The 17,388-nt window shown below is 35.5% G+C and overlaps 1 protein-coding gene across 1 annotated transcript in view; it reads left to right on the plus strand.

Moving 5' to 3' along the window:
- LOC131844250 (ATP-binding cassette sub-family C member 4-like) overlaps nucleotides 1-16,637 on the plus strand; it is a 35,801-nt gene extending 19,164 nt beyond the window's left edge. Inside the window, exons 13-25 of the mRNA XM_059193084.1 lie at nucleotides 97-219; nucleotides 514-758; nucleotides 1,362-1,411; nucleotides 1,997-2,206; nucleotides 2,372-2,602; nucleotides 2,824-2,930; nucleotides 3,638-3,761; nucleotides 13,847-14,020; nucleotides 14,679-14,806; nucleotides 14,892-15,014; nucleotides 15,280-15,402; nucleotides 15,488-15,648; nucleotides 16,123-16,637. Coding sequence (XP_059049067.1) covers nucleotides 97-219; nucleotides 514-758; nucleotides 1,362-1,411; nucleotides 1,997-2,206; nucleotides 2,372-2,602; nucleotides 2,824-2,930; nucleotides 3,638-3,761; nucleotides 13,847-14,020; nucleotides 14,679-14,806; nucleotides 14,892-15,014; nucleotides 15,280-15,402; nucleotides 15,488-15,648; nucleotides 16,123-16,402 — 2,079 coding nt within the window. The 3' untranslated portion in view covers nucleotides 16,403-16,637. The remainder of the gene's footprint in view (nucleotides 1-96; nucleotides 220-513; nucleotides 759-1,361; nucleotides 1,412-1,996; nucleotides 2,207-2,371; nucleotides 2,603-2,823; nucleotides 2,931-3,637; nucleotides 3,762-13,846; nucleotides 14,021-14,678; nucleotides 14,807-14,891; nucleotides 15,015-15,279; nucleotides 15,403-15,487; nucleotides 15,649-16,122) is intronic.
- Nucleotides 16,638-17,388: the final 751 nt, after the last annotated feature.

Here is a 17,388-nt window from a genome sequence, read left to right on the forward strand (position 1 = left end):
AAACCGTGGCGCAAATATCAGGGTCATTTTCAATGACCACTGGCTTACGGCTTACTTATTACGACTGCCATTGTGTACTGTGATATTTTTGTTCAGGGTCGTGTAGAAAATATGGGCACTTTTGACGAGCTCGTATCTTCTGGAAAGGAATTTGCTACGATGCTGACTAGTTTACAAGAAGGCAAGGACAAAGACTCAGAGAGTGTGGGATCTGCAGCGGTAATAAATTATTATCTTCATTAATTAATTCATTCATAATTTAAGAGCTACGTTCTTGTCGCTTAATTAATAAATAATGATAATAATGTATTGACTAATCGTCGTGTATCTTTTGCATTCTACAAACAAGATAAGTTAATACCCATACTCACGTGTGTTTTGTATTGTCATATATAGTTATCACGGCCGATTATGCAACAATTATTTTGTATCATATGGAATATTTATTATCATATGGGATACCTAACTACAAAATATCTGGATAATGCTCAGTTACACTCATATTTTTTTCAGAGTGTAGAAGACAAACCAACTTTAGTAAGAAGTCAATCATCTGCTAACGAAGAGGGAGAAAATTTACCTCAATTTGAAGTACAGAAAATTGCAGCAGAAGAAAGACAATCAGGCAATTTGCGATGGGAGGTGATAGCAGCGTACTTTCGTGCAGGCGGAAGCAACTTTTTCGTTATATTTACGATTTTAATGATTGCATTGGCAGCAGCGAGTGCCGCAGGTGCAGACTTCTGGGTCAGCTACTGGTTAGTTACTATTTCTCTATCTACCTTTACTTGAGAACATATTCGAGCTAAGTCTTCTGTTCTTACATAAAAATATCTAACGCTTACCTTAATCACTTTCCTAAGCTAATCTAGGCATCATCAGGTATCTGGTGGATTTATTAGTTATTTTGATAATAAGTTATACAATTATGTGCAAACGAACATTTCTATAGAAATGATTCCGAGTGAATCAGAGTTCTTATACGATGTCATATCTGTCGGCAGTCTTTATATATATATTTCTATTTTCTATTTAGGTACTTTAAAAAACTTAAGCATTAATTTTACTATTTCGACCATTCATTGTATCATTAACCCTTTTATAAAACACTTTGAAATCACATTGTATGAGTTATGTATAATTTTTGTTACCTAATTAAAAATGCTCATCTTAATTTAAATAGCTTATTCAAGAATTTAAAATATAAACTGAAAGTTTGGAAACTGAAAATTGTGTTTATTTATGGGGTGAACATATGAAGGGATTGTGATCTGTTTTAATTTGATAATATGATGAATACTTTTATAAAGTCCGAGTTACCTAGTTACAATTTTATTAATCATGTTATATTTCCGTTCAAGGTCGAATCAAATGGCTATATACGAAGAGGAATTATCCGGTGCTGATATGGGTACGTATCTGTCTTTCATTTTCGATAAATCATATCAATAAATAAATATGATATTATAATGGAATATTATGAATAAAATGATAAGTTCTATCACTACTCACTACATGCGTAATATTTACAAGAAATTAGATTAATTTGTTTTTTAATATTAGTGGTCATAAGGGCCATTTTATGTAGAACGTTATAATTATTTGTAAGTACCTAGTTAGGTACTTACAAATAATTATAACGTTCTACATCAGTTGCAACAGCAGTTGCTGTTTGAATATATATTTGTAATTTAAAGGAAAAGGTATTTTTTTAACTTCTTGAAATTGTGTTGCAATTATGAAAACACAATTTGAAGATAAAAAAGAATATCTGAGATTTGCTTACTTTATTTAACTCTACTTTAAGACTGTAAATTGAAACAACAAATAATATTAGAAACGATAGCAGTTTTTAGTTTGATCATGATAATTAAATCTACCAATAATAGTTTGTCGCTTCTATTCCATGTATAGACAGAGATAGTTACATTTTTATCATATGCATACTTGTGTGTATATATAAATATAAATTAAATATTTCTATGTTAATTGACAGATCCTGCATTAGATGTGCAAGTAGGAAAGTTCACTACAGGCCAATACCTGATTATTCACGGATGCATTATTATCATGTGTATATTACTCACGAATCTGAGAGTTCTTCCTTTTGTCAGACTTTGTGTATCAGCTTCCAAAAAGCTACACGATTTAATGTTCTCCACAATGATTAAAGGCATCATGAGATTTTTCGACACAAGCTCTGCAGGTTTGTTGAATTTTGTGTTGTATTTTCAATATAATATTTTAATGTTAACATTTATTAGCTTTGAAGTATTTGCAAAATACCTAGATATCTTTGATGATATAAATAAATATGTGACATTGATGACTAGTATAAAAATATAATTGTAAAAGTACATTGTCTTTCCAGGTCGAATTTTAAATCGTTTTACAAAAGATATGGGTGCCCTGGATGAAATCTTGCCTAGAACTCTCTTGGACGTATTTCAAATTTATAGCAATTTGACTGCAGTTTTGGTATTGAACGCGATAGCTCTATATTGGACTCTGGTCCCATCTGCGGTTTTGCTCATCCTGTTCTTTTTGTTCGTAAAAATTTATCTGAAAACGGCACAAGGAGTGAAGAGACTCGAAGGCACAAGTGAGTAGCAACTTATAGTAAATATCAATAAATATAATATAATAAATATATCAATAAAACTATCTTAGCATGTAATGAAAAGTCCTGAATAGGTTGACCATAAATAAAATTACCTAATCTAATTTATTCTTTACATATATTGTACTTATTTGTCTTATTACATTATTTTTAATTATATGAATTGACGAATTAATAATTTTGAAATGCATTTGTCATTTCAGCAAAAAGTCCAGTATTCGGCATGGTCACGTCTTCCTTGAACGGTATAGCTACAATCAGATCATTTGGTGCACAGAACAGGCTTATTGAACAATTTGATGAACATCAGGTATAATTTTGCATATAGAATTCTTCAAAGTCATGAATGTTTGCATTAAGAAGGACTGTTTGTCGTTTTAATTCTGTTTGAATGTCCTTTAGCAAGTGTTCACGTCACTAAAGGAACTGTTACTTTCTGCATAGACTTTGACACCGATAAATAATTATAATCACATAATCAGTGTGACTCGTTTTATTATAATAGTAACCATTTGTTGACTCAAATTATCATTTATTGTTTTCATAGGGAATTATAACTATTTGAGTCATGGAATTTCCGCTATTCGCTTTAGAGACATCCGCTAGAGGGAAAACAATTGTAATCTAAGATAAATTATATTATTTATTTACTAATTTACTTAAGATTTATCTAAAAATACTATATCGTTTTATAAGCAAAAGAAAAGTTTAACAACCATTATTATCTTCTTAAGCGTATTTTGTTTTTGCCATTATTATTACTACTTAACCATCATTATTTAGCACCATCAATCTTAACCATCATAAGGCAATGACAAGGCGGGTCACCAGAATAAAAAATTTATTAGAATCCAAGTTAAATTAAGCACCTTAACGATTTTTGTCATCATATAAAACCTGTGTTAAATTAATGATCGCTGACTTAATTGGACATAGCGAGATATAATTCCATGCTTTTGGATTTAACTGTGACTATTTAGATTCTGAATAATTTTAACAGTAATATTGTTTTATTAGGACTTGCATACATCTGCATGGAATGGATATTTGGGTGGTGGCAGCGCATTCGGATTTTATTTGGACACCATGTGTTTGGTGTACCTTACCTGCATCATATTCGCTTTTCTTTATCTTGATTTTGGTAAGTTGCTGTTACATATTTAGCGTCTATATTGTTACCGCTATTATTTATGTTATGTTCAGCTGGTACTGGCAGCGACAGGAGGAGGAAGATTAAATAACGAGTCCAGTGGTGGCTATGTATAAATGTAATATTCTTGTGGTATTTACAATAGTTGTATGGTTTTATTATATATATAAAAACGTATAATTAACGTATCTGAAAAGAAGCGATTGTGTCCCAATCTGACAAGCTTGTTATATTGTTGGTGACACTGGCACATCACTACTCACTCGATCGCCGCTTTAAGATGAAAAATATATATTGTCAAAAAAACTATATAGTACATTCGTAATATTATATTAACAAAATAAACTATTTATACTAAACAAGTCGTTTTTCCATCGACCAAGTACATCAAATGGTAGCAGAGCGTATGGTAAGAAAATTCGACAAAGTTATGAAATAAATAGAAAAATATAATATAAAAAATGGCAACGTATAGAATCGAACCATTACATAAAAACAATTATGATACATGGTGTCTCCAGGCACAAGCAGTGCTTATAAAAGCCGATTTATGGGAATATGTTAGTGGACAAATTTCCCTAGAAATAGATGCATGTCCCCAAACTATCGCAGCATTTCAAAAATCCGATATGATGGCAAAATCGGAAATATTATTACTAATATCTCCATCAGAATTAAAACAAATAAAAACATGTAAGACATCAAAAGAGATTTGGGATAAACTGAAATCATCTTATCAAAGTTCAGGTCCCGCTAGAAAAGCAACCCTCCTAAAAAAATTAGTTTTACAAAAAATGGACTCTCAAAGCGATATTCGCGATCATTTGAATGAATTCCTAGACATAGTCGATAAACTAGCCGATATGGAAGTCAAAATACATCCAGAACTATTGAGTATTATGATGTTATACAGCCTTCCTAGTGCATATGAAAACTTTAGAATTGCAATAGAATCTAGGGATACATTACCAAATCCGGAAGACTTAAAAGTAAAAATACTCGAAGAAGGTGAAGCTAGAAAACAAGTTAACAAACCAGAGAGATCCGATGGAGCATTTTACAGCAGAAATAATAAAAATCTGAAACAAATAAAATGTGAAAACTGTAACAAAAAGGGCCATTCCACTGAAAGCTGCTGGAGCAAGAAAAAGTACAATAAATATAATAAAAGTAGTAATTATAATAAAGACAAAAAATCAGAAAAAACATTAAATGTATGTTTATCACTTTGTAAAGAAAACATTGATACAGATTCTTGGGTATTGGACAGTGGATGCACATCACACATTACCTATCAAAAAGAAAAATTTACAAACCTATCATCAGAAACTGGATTGCTAAAGTTGGCATCTAAGTTTCACACCGCTAACGTAAAAGGTAAAGGAAAAGTAACAATTAAGGTAGATGGTGATAAATGTAATCTCGCTGACACATTATATGTACCTGATATATCTGAAAACTTAATATCCGTTAGTAAGATCACTGATAAAGGTAATTCTGTATTATTTACAAAGAAAAAGGCATTAATAAAAAACAATGAAGGTGATATACTACTTACTGCTGAAAAATATAATGGATTATATTATGTAAAATGTGACAAAAATAACACAGCTTATGCAATAAAAAATGAAAAGAATGCTATGTGGCACCAGAAACTAGGTCACTTAAATGAAAATGATATGAAAGTTTTACACAAAGAAAATTTGATAAGAGGTATACAATTGACAAATGGAAAACTAGACCCGTGTGAAACATGTATAAAAGGAAAGCTGACCAGGCTACCATTCCAAAGTCATGAAGCTATAAAAACAAATGAACCTCTACAAATAATACACTCGGATGTTTGTGGGCCTATGCCACATGAATCATTGGCTGGTTCCAGATACTTTGTGACATTTATTGATGATTATACTAGATATTGTTGCATATATTTCTTAAAACAAAAAAATGAAGTATTAGAAATATTTAAAGAATATAAAAATAAAGTAGAAAACTTTTGGAATAAAAAGATCAAATCATTACAATCCGATAACGGAACAGAATATTGTGGAAAAGAATTTGAACAATTCTTAAAAGATAATGGCATCGTGAGACGACTCTCGACACCATATACGCCACAACAAAATGGAGTAAGCGAAAGAAAAAATAGATCTCTACTCGATAAAGCCCGTTGCATGATTATAGCATCAAAAGTTCCTAATTCGTTATGGGCAGAAGCTATTTTCACAGCGAACTATCTTATAAATAGAAGTCCTTCTAAAGCCTTACAACAAGAAACACCGTTTATGAAATGGATGGGACGAGTACCGTCAGCAAATCATTTACGCATTTTTGGTACAAAAGCTTTTGTTCTGATAAAGAAACGAAGGGGAAAGTTCTCACCGAAAGCAATTGAAGGAGTATTTGTTGGATACGCTAAAAGTTCAAGAGGCTACAGAATTTACATACCAAATAAAAATGAAGTAAATATTAGTAGAGATGTAAAATTCATAAATAGAATGTACTATGAAAGTGAAACAAGTGATGACTTTGATATCTTCAATAACGAAGAAAAACTCCTACCTGAAAATAAAAATGAAAATAAAAATATAATTATTGAAATGGAAAATATAAATAATAATAATAAAAACTTACCTGTTTTACCGTCTACCAGCTCCACACCAATATTAGAGATACCTAATGAACATACACAATCAAATATAGAGATCTCAACAAGTGATGAAGAGCGAAATGAAACAGATGACAATCAGACTTCACAAGTTAATCAAGATAATATGCATACATCGCGTAGGCAGAGAAGACTACCATCGCGATATAATGATTACGTTCTGAATAATGTACAAGAACTCAATGAAAATATATATGAAATGACATACCTATGTGAAGAAGAAAAAAATGAGGATTGGCGTGACGCCATAAAAGCTGAAATCAGAGCTCATGTAAAAAATGGTACATGGGAGATAATGAAAAAAGCAAAAGACGCAAAAGTCATTGATCATAAAATGATATTAAAAAAGAAAATGTGTCCTAATGATACAGAAATAAAAAAGGCAAGACTTGTAGCGAGAGGTTTTACCCAAAGACCAGGGATTGACTATAATGAAACATTTGCTCCAGTTGCCAAATTAAGCTCAATTAGATCAGTACTAAGTTTATCTGTACAAGAAGGATTACAACTTAATCAAATGGACGTCACTACTGCTTATTTAAATGGCGAATTAGATGAAAATATAAGTATGAAAATTCCTGACTGTCTTGAAGAATATTTAATGGAAATTATGATAGACGAAATAGATAAAAATGACATGATAATATACAATAAAGCTAAGAAAATGCTTGAAGATTTAAAATCTGATAATAATGAAAAGATTTGTTTACTTAAAAAAGCTCTATATGGGTTAAAACAATCTGGAAGACAATGGTTCATAAAACTAGATAATGAACTGAAAGCATTACATTTTGAACCATCGAAAGCAGATCCATGCGTTTACATACTAGCGAAAGGAGGAGTGAAAATCATAGTTGCTATATATGTAGACGACATACTCATTGCTTACTCATGTTCAAAAACGCTAAACACAATCAAAAATGTTTTAGCCACAAAATTTGAATTGAAAGACTTAGGTAAACCAAATAGATTAATTGGTATAGATATCAGTTACCAAGGAGATTCAATAAAATTATGTCAAGAAAAATACATAGATATTATTTTAAATAAATTCAAAATGGAACAATGTAAAGCTGCTGTCACACCTATCGAACCCGGTTTGACATTAAAACCTAATAAAGAGAAAAAACGAGAATTACCGTATCAAAACTTGATTGGTACACTGATGTATTGCGCCGTAGCTACTAGACCTGATATTATGTACTCCGTAAGTTATCTATCTCAATTCAATGATAGCTATGATGAAGAACATTTTAAATGCGCAAAAAGAATTCTCAGATATTTGAAAGGTACAAAAACTATTGGTTTAAGATTTGAAAAGAAATGCTCAAATAATTTATATGGACTGGCAGATGCTGACTGGGGTGCAGATAAAATGGACAGAAAATCATTTTCTGGATATTGCTTTAAATATGCTGGCTCATGTATTAGTTGGTCATCAAGAAAACAAAAGTGTGTAGCACTTTCAACAGCCGAAGCTGAATATGTCTCATTGTCTGAAGCTGCTAAAGAGGCAATTTACTTAAAAAGACTATTTGAAGACTTGGGCATCTCGCAACAAACTGTTGTAATATTTAATGACAACCAAGCTGCGCTAAAGTTGAGTGAGAATCCGATAATCACATCGAAGTCGAAACATATCGATTTAAAACTACACTTTATTCGTGATAGTGTTAAAGAGGGAGTGATCCAAGTAAAATATATGGACACAAAAACGATGGAAGCTGACTTACTCACTAAAGGACTACCAGGACCAAGACTATCACAACTGAGAAGTTGTCTGGGCATCACAATCTAGTAATAGTGTTGTGAGGAGGAGTTTGTTGGTGACACTGGCACATCACTACTCACTCGATCGCCGCTTTAAGATGAAAAATATATATTGTCAAAAAAACTATATAGTACATTCGTAATATTATATTAACAAAATAAACTATTTATACTAAACAAGTCGTTTTTCCATCGACCAAGTACATCATATATCCTTCTCTACAACGTCGCTAGGCAACGGTGTTGCCGCGCACTATCCGTAAATCGCCACACCACCCCCCCGCGGAGAGAAAAAGGTAAAAGACAAACGAAAAAAAAAAAAAAAATAATAATAATAAATATAGTATATAATAAAGATAAAGAAACTACAGATCTAAAATGTCCCTAAAACGAACTCTCCGTCCTGACCTGGTAACTATAGGTTTTGCAGTTGAAACAGGTTGATTAGAAGGAATTAGTGGTGACGAGGAAAGCGAAGGTATTTGGGAGGAAGATAATGGTGGCGAATGAGGAAAAGTTGTGATTGGCGGACAAGATGAAGTTGAAGGAATGGAAGATGAAAGTGTGAATGGGTGTGAGGACTCGTGCATGATATGAGCAGGCTTCACACGATCCAGACTGACCTCCATTTTTTTACCCTGGACTTCAAGAGTGACGGTTTTATCACGCTTACATAAAATTTTGTGAGGCCCTGTATAAGGAGCCTGCAAAGGACGCCGAATGCTGTCATCTCTTAGGAAAACGTAAGTGGCAGAAGGCCAATCTCTATAAATGAAAGTTGGCGGATTGGAATGATGTGACGCTGGCGTGGGCATGATATTATTCATGGTGGCACGAAGCTGTGTGATGAAGTCGGTAGGATCTTTGATGGTTGATGTAGTGACAGATGGTGTAACAAATTCACCCGGCAAGCGAAGAGTTTCTCCCAATACAAGTTCAGCCGAGGAGGTCTTTAGATCCTCTTTAACTGCTGTGCGCATACCTAAAAGAACCCAAGGTAACGCGGTTATCCATAAATCGCCGTGACACATTAAAGCTGCTTTGAGTTGACGGTGCATGCGTTCCACCATGCCGTTTGCGCAGGGATGGTAACTAGTTGTACGGATTCGACGAGTTGCACAGGACTGCATTAAGTGACGGAATAAAGCGGATTCAAATTGACGACCCTGATCCGTGGTAACAGTAATAGGGACGCCAAATCGCGATATCCAACCGCTGACAAAAGTATCTGCAACTGTTTCTGCAGACATATTTGGCATCGGCCAGACTTCCGGCCAGCGTGTAAATCTGTCCACGGCTGTCAGGCAGTATTGCATGCCTTTGTTGACAGGAAGTGGACCGATGATGTCAATATGAATGTGTTGAAAACGGCCGGATGGATTAATGAAATGACCAACGGGCGTAGAGATGTGCCGGATGACCTTACTGCGTTGGCAAGGAATACAAGTTCGAGTCCAGGAATTACAATCTTTGTTCATCGAGGGCCAAACGTAACGATCAGATATCAAACGAAGTGTGGCTCGAGAACCTGGATGACTCATGTTATGTAACCTGTCGAAGTATTTGCGTCTAAATGAAGATGGTAAGTATGGACGAGGTTTGCCAGTGGACGTGTCGCATATGACAATGATGTCAGTTCCGGAAATTGTGACATGTTCTAATTTTAAAGATGAAGTATTATTGGATATTAATGCTTGCAACTCTTGGTCTGTTTGTTGAGAGCGACTTAATGAATGATAATCATCCTCCAGCTGAATGGCCTCAATACGCGACATCGTGTCGGCAACAACATTCTCATTGCCCTTAATATACACGATGTCGGTGGTGAACTGTGAAATGAATGACAGTTGATTTAATTGAGGTGGAGGAAGTTTTTCTCGTTTTTGAGAAAATGCGTAAATGAGTGGTTTGTGATCTGTGTAAATAGTGGTATGTTGTGCTTCAAGAATGTGGCGAAAATGTTGCACGCTTTCGTAAATGGCGAGTAACTCTCTGTAATAAGCAGGAAGCGATGCCTGTTTAGGCGTCAACTTCTTGCTAAAAAATGAGAGAGGTTGCCAAGAATTTCCAACTTTCTGTTGTAGACATGAACCTACGTGTGTAGTGGAAGCGTCGGTGAAAAGAGCAAGTGGAGCGTCCGCCACTGGGTGACACAACATAGTAGCGTCAGCTAAACTATCGCGACACTTGTGAAATGCTTGTTCCAGATCGGGTGTCCAAGGAACTGGTTTGGAACCCTTAATTTTGGCATCTGCCAGGATGTTAATTAACGGGGCCTGAAATTCAGCGGCTCTGGGTATAAAACGACGATAGAAGTTTAACATACCCAGAAACCGTCGTAGGCCATGAGCTGTTTCAGGTAAGGGAAAATTCCTGATGGTTTCGACACGATCTGATGGTGGTTGTGTACCTGCTGATGAAATGTGACTGCCCAAGAATGTAATTTCTGGAACACCGAACTTGCATTTGGCAATGTTGATGACGATTCCGTATTGAGCTAAGCGTTGAAAAAGCAGTCGCAGGTGTTCTGCGTGCTGAGCGGCGTCGCGCGAATAGATGAGAATATCGTCGATGTATGGAAAGCAAAAAGTAAGTCCCCGTGTGACCTCATCGATGAAACGTTGGAATGTTTGACCAGCGTTTCTGAGACCAAACGTCATGTAGGGAAATTCGAATAGTCCGAAAGGAGTGGTAATGGCTGTCTTGCATATATCAGCTGGATTGACAGGAATTTGCTGGTAGGCTTTTATCAGATCAATTGTACTGAAGATGGTGGCTCCTACCAGATTGTGTGAAATGTCCCCGATGTACCGAATCGGATATCTATCAGGAATAGTGCGCGCATTTAAGGCCCTGTAGTCACCACAAGGTCTCCAAGTGGCATCCTTTTTAGGAACTAAATGGAGCGGTGAAGACCAAGCACTGCTGGATGGTTTAGCAGTACCGGCAGCAACCATGTCGGCAAATTCTTTTTGGGCAATCTGAAGTTTCTGGGGAGCAAGGCGACGAGGACGGCATGATAATGGCGGTCCGTCAGTAGTGTTAATGAAATGCACTGTATTATGTTTAACATCGCGAGGAAGACCGGGTGGACGAGTGAGTTCCGGATATTCCTGTAAAATTGTTAGAAAGGGTGAGTCTTTAGAATCACTAATAATGGTCTTGACGCTGGGCTGATTAGATGACGCGCACTGAATCTGATGACGAAGACCGGTTGTTCCATCGACTAGACATCTATGGGTACAATCTGGCAAGAGATTGTAATGAGCGAGGAAATCGGAACCGATGATAGGAACGCTGACGTCAGCTATAATGAAATCCCATGCAAAAACTCGTCGAAGACCCAGGTTGAGATTGAAACGCAGAGTACCGTACGTCGTAATAGCACTGCCATTGGCTGCTTGCAGCACAAAGTCAGATTTATAGGCGTGGGAACGAAGGGCGCTTTTAGGATAGCAGCAGATATCGGAACCTGTATCTACGAGAAATCGTCGCTTACTGTATGAATCTGTTACAAATAAACGGCGACTTGAAGTGGTATGAGAGGAGTCGGTAGTCGCCTTTACTGACTCCTGTTCATGTTTAAAAATAAATCTTGTTGCCAGTTACAAGGAGTAGTACAATGTAACGCCTTTTCCTTATATATACGGTGGTACCAACATATCCTAGGTTGAGGGCTCCTACTACGACTTTGACGTGATTGTGGAGTCCGAGACCTGGACCGACTTCCCTGTCTCTGATAAGCAGTTAAGGAAGCTACCTGCTCTGTGAGTTGGTCGATGCGCTGAGAAAGAGTGGCAAATGGGTCGACGCTTGAAGATGAAGTGACAGGCTGAGATGATATACCAGCAACTGAGGTGGAACTAGCAAGTGGTGTTGCAGGAGATACTTCCATAATGCGATCAGCTAGATCCGCTACCTCCTCTAATGGAAGATCCTGTGCAGCCAAAATGGTCTGAAGGTGAGTGGGCAGGCGACGCATCCAAAGTTGGCGAAGTATGCCTTCGTCGTCACGAAGTGAATCCCCCGTGAGAGACTTGAGGTGCCTCAGAAATTGTGAGGGTCGCCTATCCCCCAGCTCCTCATCACTTAAGAGCTGTCGGACTCTTTTTTCCTCAGATGTCGATAGTCTGCGGATTAATTCAGCTTTTAAAAATATGTATTTGTCTTCCGCGGGTGGTTTGATGATTATATCTTCCACCTCAGCAGCCTGGCTTTGTGACAAATGACTGATAATATAATTAAATTTAGTGGAATCAGCGGTGATGCCAGATAGTTCAAAATTTGCTTCAACCTGCGCGAACCACAATGCCGGACGGTCAGGCCAGAAAGGAGGTAATTTTACGGAAACCCTATGCACTTCCGAGGCAGATGGTGGGGACGAATTTTGTGTGCCGGATTGTGCCATTTTATATATATATGACCAATGCGATGCCGAATATAAAGAAATTAATATTTACAATAAGAAAATAAAAAATATACACATGCAATAAAAATAAATTTCAACATAAAATTATAACAAAAAAAAATACACGTAAAATAAATTGACGGCAATAGAAAATGAGAAAAGTAAAATAAAATCTTAATATCGAAGTCCGTAGTATCCTGACTACGTAGTACTGGGCCGTGTCGCGTGGTTTCTTTATAGGCGGCGGGCGGCGGGCGGCTGGCGGCGGGCGGCGGGCGGCGGGCGGCGCGGGCGGCACAACGACGGCGAGTACTTGTGTGATGGACGATAGTGTTTACGGTCGATGGTGATAAGATCTTGTATGGTAAGAATGCCGGTAAGAAGAAGGAATGTAGGAAAGATGGCACCTGGACTGGAGTAGGTTCACGCTTCACCGTGTCTGTTGTGATGTCGTGGAACGTCGTGGGTCACCAATTTAGCGTCTATATTGTTACCGCTATTATTTATGTTATGTTCAGCTGGTACTGGCAGCGACAGGAGGAGGAAGATTAAATAACGAGTCCAGTGGTGGCTATGTATAAATGTAATATTCTTGTGGTATTTACAATAGTTGTATGGTTTTATTATATATATAAAAACGTATAATTAACGTATCTGAAAAGAAGCGATTGTGTCCCAATCTGACAAGCTTGTTATATCCTTCTCTACAACGTCGCTAGGCAACCGTGTTGCCGCGCACTATCCGTAAATCGCCACACATACAATACCTAAAGATAATAATATGTTGTTACTTAAAAACAGTATTTAAAAACTTTTCTAGTATCACGAATTTTGAAGAAATGAAGCAGAATTAGTAATGATATTCTATAAAATACAAATATTGTTTATTTTATGGAATATTCTTAACCTGTCTATTACCTATCTATTGCTAGATAGCAATTAGTTGGTAAGAATCTTCTGTTTATACCAATTTTTAAACGTCTTGTAGCTAATTAAGTTACCGACCATAGTGCACATTTACTAGTTGACAATTTTGACTTAATAATAGAATGATAAGAATTCAGTATATACAAAAAAGAACTCGATATCAGAGTAAATTTTTATCACAATTAAATTATATAGTTGATTATTTTATTTGTTTGCATTAGCTCATTGATTGGTTAGTGAAAACGATGGGTAGGTATGATATATACCGGAAGCTTTTTCAAATTAAACCCGTAACGTCTACAGGAGACGCGATTCCAGTAGGCAGCGTGGGGTTGGCGGTGACGCAGAGTAATACACTGACCATGATGTTGCAGCACGGCGCGAGAATGCTTGTCGAATTCATAGCACAATTGACCAGCGTCGAGCGTGTGCTTGAGTACACACATATCGAAACCGAGCCAAACCTATTTAAAGGACGTTAGTGCTATTTCTCACTGTTATTTTTTTTATATCTAGAGTGGTTTGCGTTTTTTTGCACTATCTACTGAAGTGGAGACATTTGTTATGTATCTGCAACAATAAGCTGACGGACTTTCGCCTTATATGATATATGAACAGTACAACGGATATCTGTGATGCTCGTGATACCCTCGCATTGCTTGTCAACTAAGAGATCACACTTTAGTAACCATTTCTTCGTACCAAAATACAGCTTACATAACTAGTTATGAGTACTTGGCAGTAGAAATTTATGAGACGGATATCCACGCAGACGATTTTACCTCGTCTATCTAGGTAATATAAGATGGACTGTATTTATCAAGATAAAAATATCATCAAATTCGAGTTTATATACTCTGAGAACATGTTAGTATGTTGCTCTTCTTACCAGTTTGTGTTCGAATTAAAAACAATCATGCAATCTAATTTGTATTTATCCCTAATTCGTTAAGTCACTAATAGTTTATATATCGTAGTTTACAATTCATTATATTACCATTATATTATATATTCTCAAGGATACTGAATACAAGATTTATATATTTACTTCAAATTAACTGCTGTTGTATATAGTTTTATAAACCACCAGCAATAGTCGTTTATTATTAATTTTGTTATATTATTATTGTTGTAGAAATGGAAGTGCCTCCCCAATGGCCGTCGCAGGGTAAGGTCGAGTTCCAACGAGTGTACATGAGATATGCTCTTGATGAATCGCCTGTACTCAAAGACATGAACATTATCGTTGAAAGTGGATGGAAGGTAAATACTTATGTAAATTGTAAATTGTATTTTGTGAATTGTCCTGGGTTATTATTAATAAGCTAAATATGTTGAATTATTTTAGGTGGGTATCGTCGGTAGAACAGGCGCAGGAAAATCTTCATTAATATCGGCGTTATTCAGATTCGCCTACATTGACGGATTAATATCTATAGATGGAGTCGATACGTCTCTAATTGGAAGACAGGTTAGTTACAGTTTGGATAACAAAGCAATATACTATATGTACTATATATACCTTGCTTATTACCTTACTATACCTTTGGTGATAAGGAGAACGGTTTTGTAAAATTGAAATAACAATGTAAGAGTTACATTTACATATTCAATTTAAAAGTGCAATATTAATTTGTTCCATCTCATTTTGGTTCGAGAAGTTTCGGGTATGTTATATAATAGTAGTGCTTACTAATATTCATTAAGTACAATCGAAATTTTGTCTTTATTTGCAGGAGCTCCGATCGAAAATTTCAATTATACCACAAGAGCCTGTACTATTCTCTGCGACTATTCGGTACAATTTAGATCCATTCAATATTTATAGTGACAATGACCTTTGGCGAGCATTGGAACAGGTCCGTTATGAAATTAGTAATATAACTGTATTCTTGTTGTCTTTTGTTACTATCTAATATTTTTTATTTTAATATACAATTTTAGGTGGATATGAAATTGGCAATTCCATCACTAGATTTTAAAGTGACTGAGGGCGGTTCAAATTTCTCAGTAGGACAAAGGCAACTGATGTGTTTAGCGCGCGCCGTGCTCAGGTCTAATAAAATACTCATCATGGACGAAGCCACCGCTAATGTCGATCCTCAGTGAGTATCTGTATCATTATGAAATATTAAAACAGTTCAAAAACGGTGTATATATTTCTCTATTGTCGAAGCCAGGCGCAAAATTTTGTATGATATCCGGATTTACACCTCTTGCCGTAGAATATGGATTCTGTTGTATTCACAAAATCATATTTTAAAAACGTTCTGGAGATAGAAGCGTGCTGATACATTTCACTAGTTTGACTTTCAAACGCATAAATCTATCAATTTATATTCCGTCACTATATACGAATGATAAAAATAGTTGTTCACCAATATGTTTACGAGGAAGCCATTCATTATTTGTTGTTTTGGTACAAACAGTATCTCGCAATTTTTTTATGAACAGATAGGTAATAATAACAATTCGGTATGTCTGGATTAAAACATTTTTGTAATATATTTTTTAATGAACATGATAGAAAATATCTTCTTCTTTATATAGATTTCTGTATACAAGTTTTCTTTTTGCAGGACGGATAACTTCATTCAACAGACTATCAGGCGGCAGTTTTCGTCGTGTACAGTTTTAACGATAGCTCATCGTTTGAACACGATTATGGACTCGGACCGGGTACTGGTGATGAGTTCAGGCCAGGTAGCTGAGTTCGATCATCCGTACATACTACTGTCTGATTCCAACAGCTCATTCTCATCGATGGTCCGAGAGACCGGCGAGAAGACCAGCGCTCAGCTCTTCCAAGTGGCGAAAGACTCGTATTTTCAAAGTAATCTAAAAGAAAATGCCAGATAGGACATGTGATACATTGCTAAATCTTATGTAGTTACTCATGTTTGAATCCTTTAAATTATTGTTATTTGAGTTTAAATAGATGCTTAATGGTACTTGTTCCTTTACAACATTGTTTGCAATTGAAAACTTAGTTGTAACTTACTGTAATACCATATGCTAAAATTACTTTAAATTAAGAAAATTCAGTATTATTCATGTTGAATAAAAACTGTACATATATTTAGATTCAAACTTTAGGGTGTAAATATATATTAATAAATGTTTTTGATTCGAAAATAATATTAAAATAAAAAAATCAGTTGTCAATGCATTGCGTTTCACTAACATAGAAGGCTCCTCCTCGGATGATGGCATCTGTACAATTTATAGGCTAGAACTAAAATGATCAAAACGAGTACTAGAAAGACTCCGTGTACTAGGTGATCATTAAACAATACTCCCCATTTTTCATCAGTACAATCTTCACAACAACCCATCATTCAATGTGACCCTCATTCTGAATTATCCCATAATCAATTTTAGTCATGCTAATTTATCGTAATGTTTCTAAAATATGTCATATTTTTTAAATATTGTTTCCATTTTAGCTATTTATAAATATTACAAAAATATACTAAACAATATGACAAAGTGTATTGACAGGTCGTGATGTTGACAATGAGACTCTATGGGACTCTATATAATAAACAAAGTCTGAAAAGGTCATGCTATATCCACAGCGTTATAATTACTGATTATTAAGTAGTATAAAGTTCAAAAGTGGCATTATGTAGTCTACAGCGGTTTATATATCATATATATCTGATACTTTTGATTCTGTTAATTTTTAGGTGTTGAATATCTTGCTTGCTCGTCTCTTTGCAATGAATAAATTTCAAAACAACTAACAGACTTTCTAAATTCTTTCACATATATTATTCGCATGTAACTTAGGTTTTATATCACCAGGAATATTATCAGGAAAGTATAACGGGATACTAGGTAGC

The sequence above is a fragment of the Achroia grisella genome, unplaced genomic scaffold, assembly GCF_030625045.1.
Source record: "Achroia grisella isolate CSIRO2021 unplaced genomic scaffold, CSIRO_AGI_Agris_v1 utg402, whole genome shotgun sequence".
NCBI classification, from domain to species: domain Eukaryota; kingdom Metazoa; phylum Arthropoda; class Insecta; order Lepidoptera; family Pyralidae; genus Achroia; species Achroia grisella.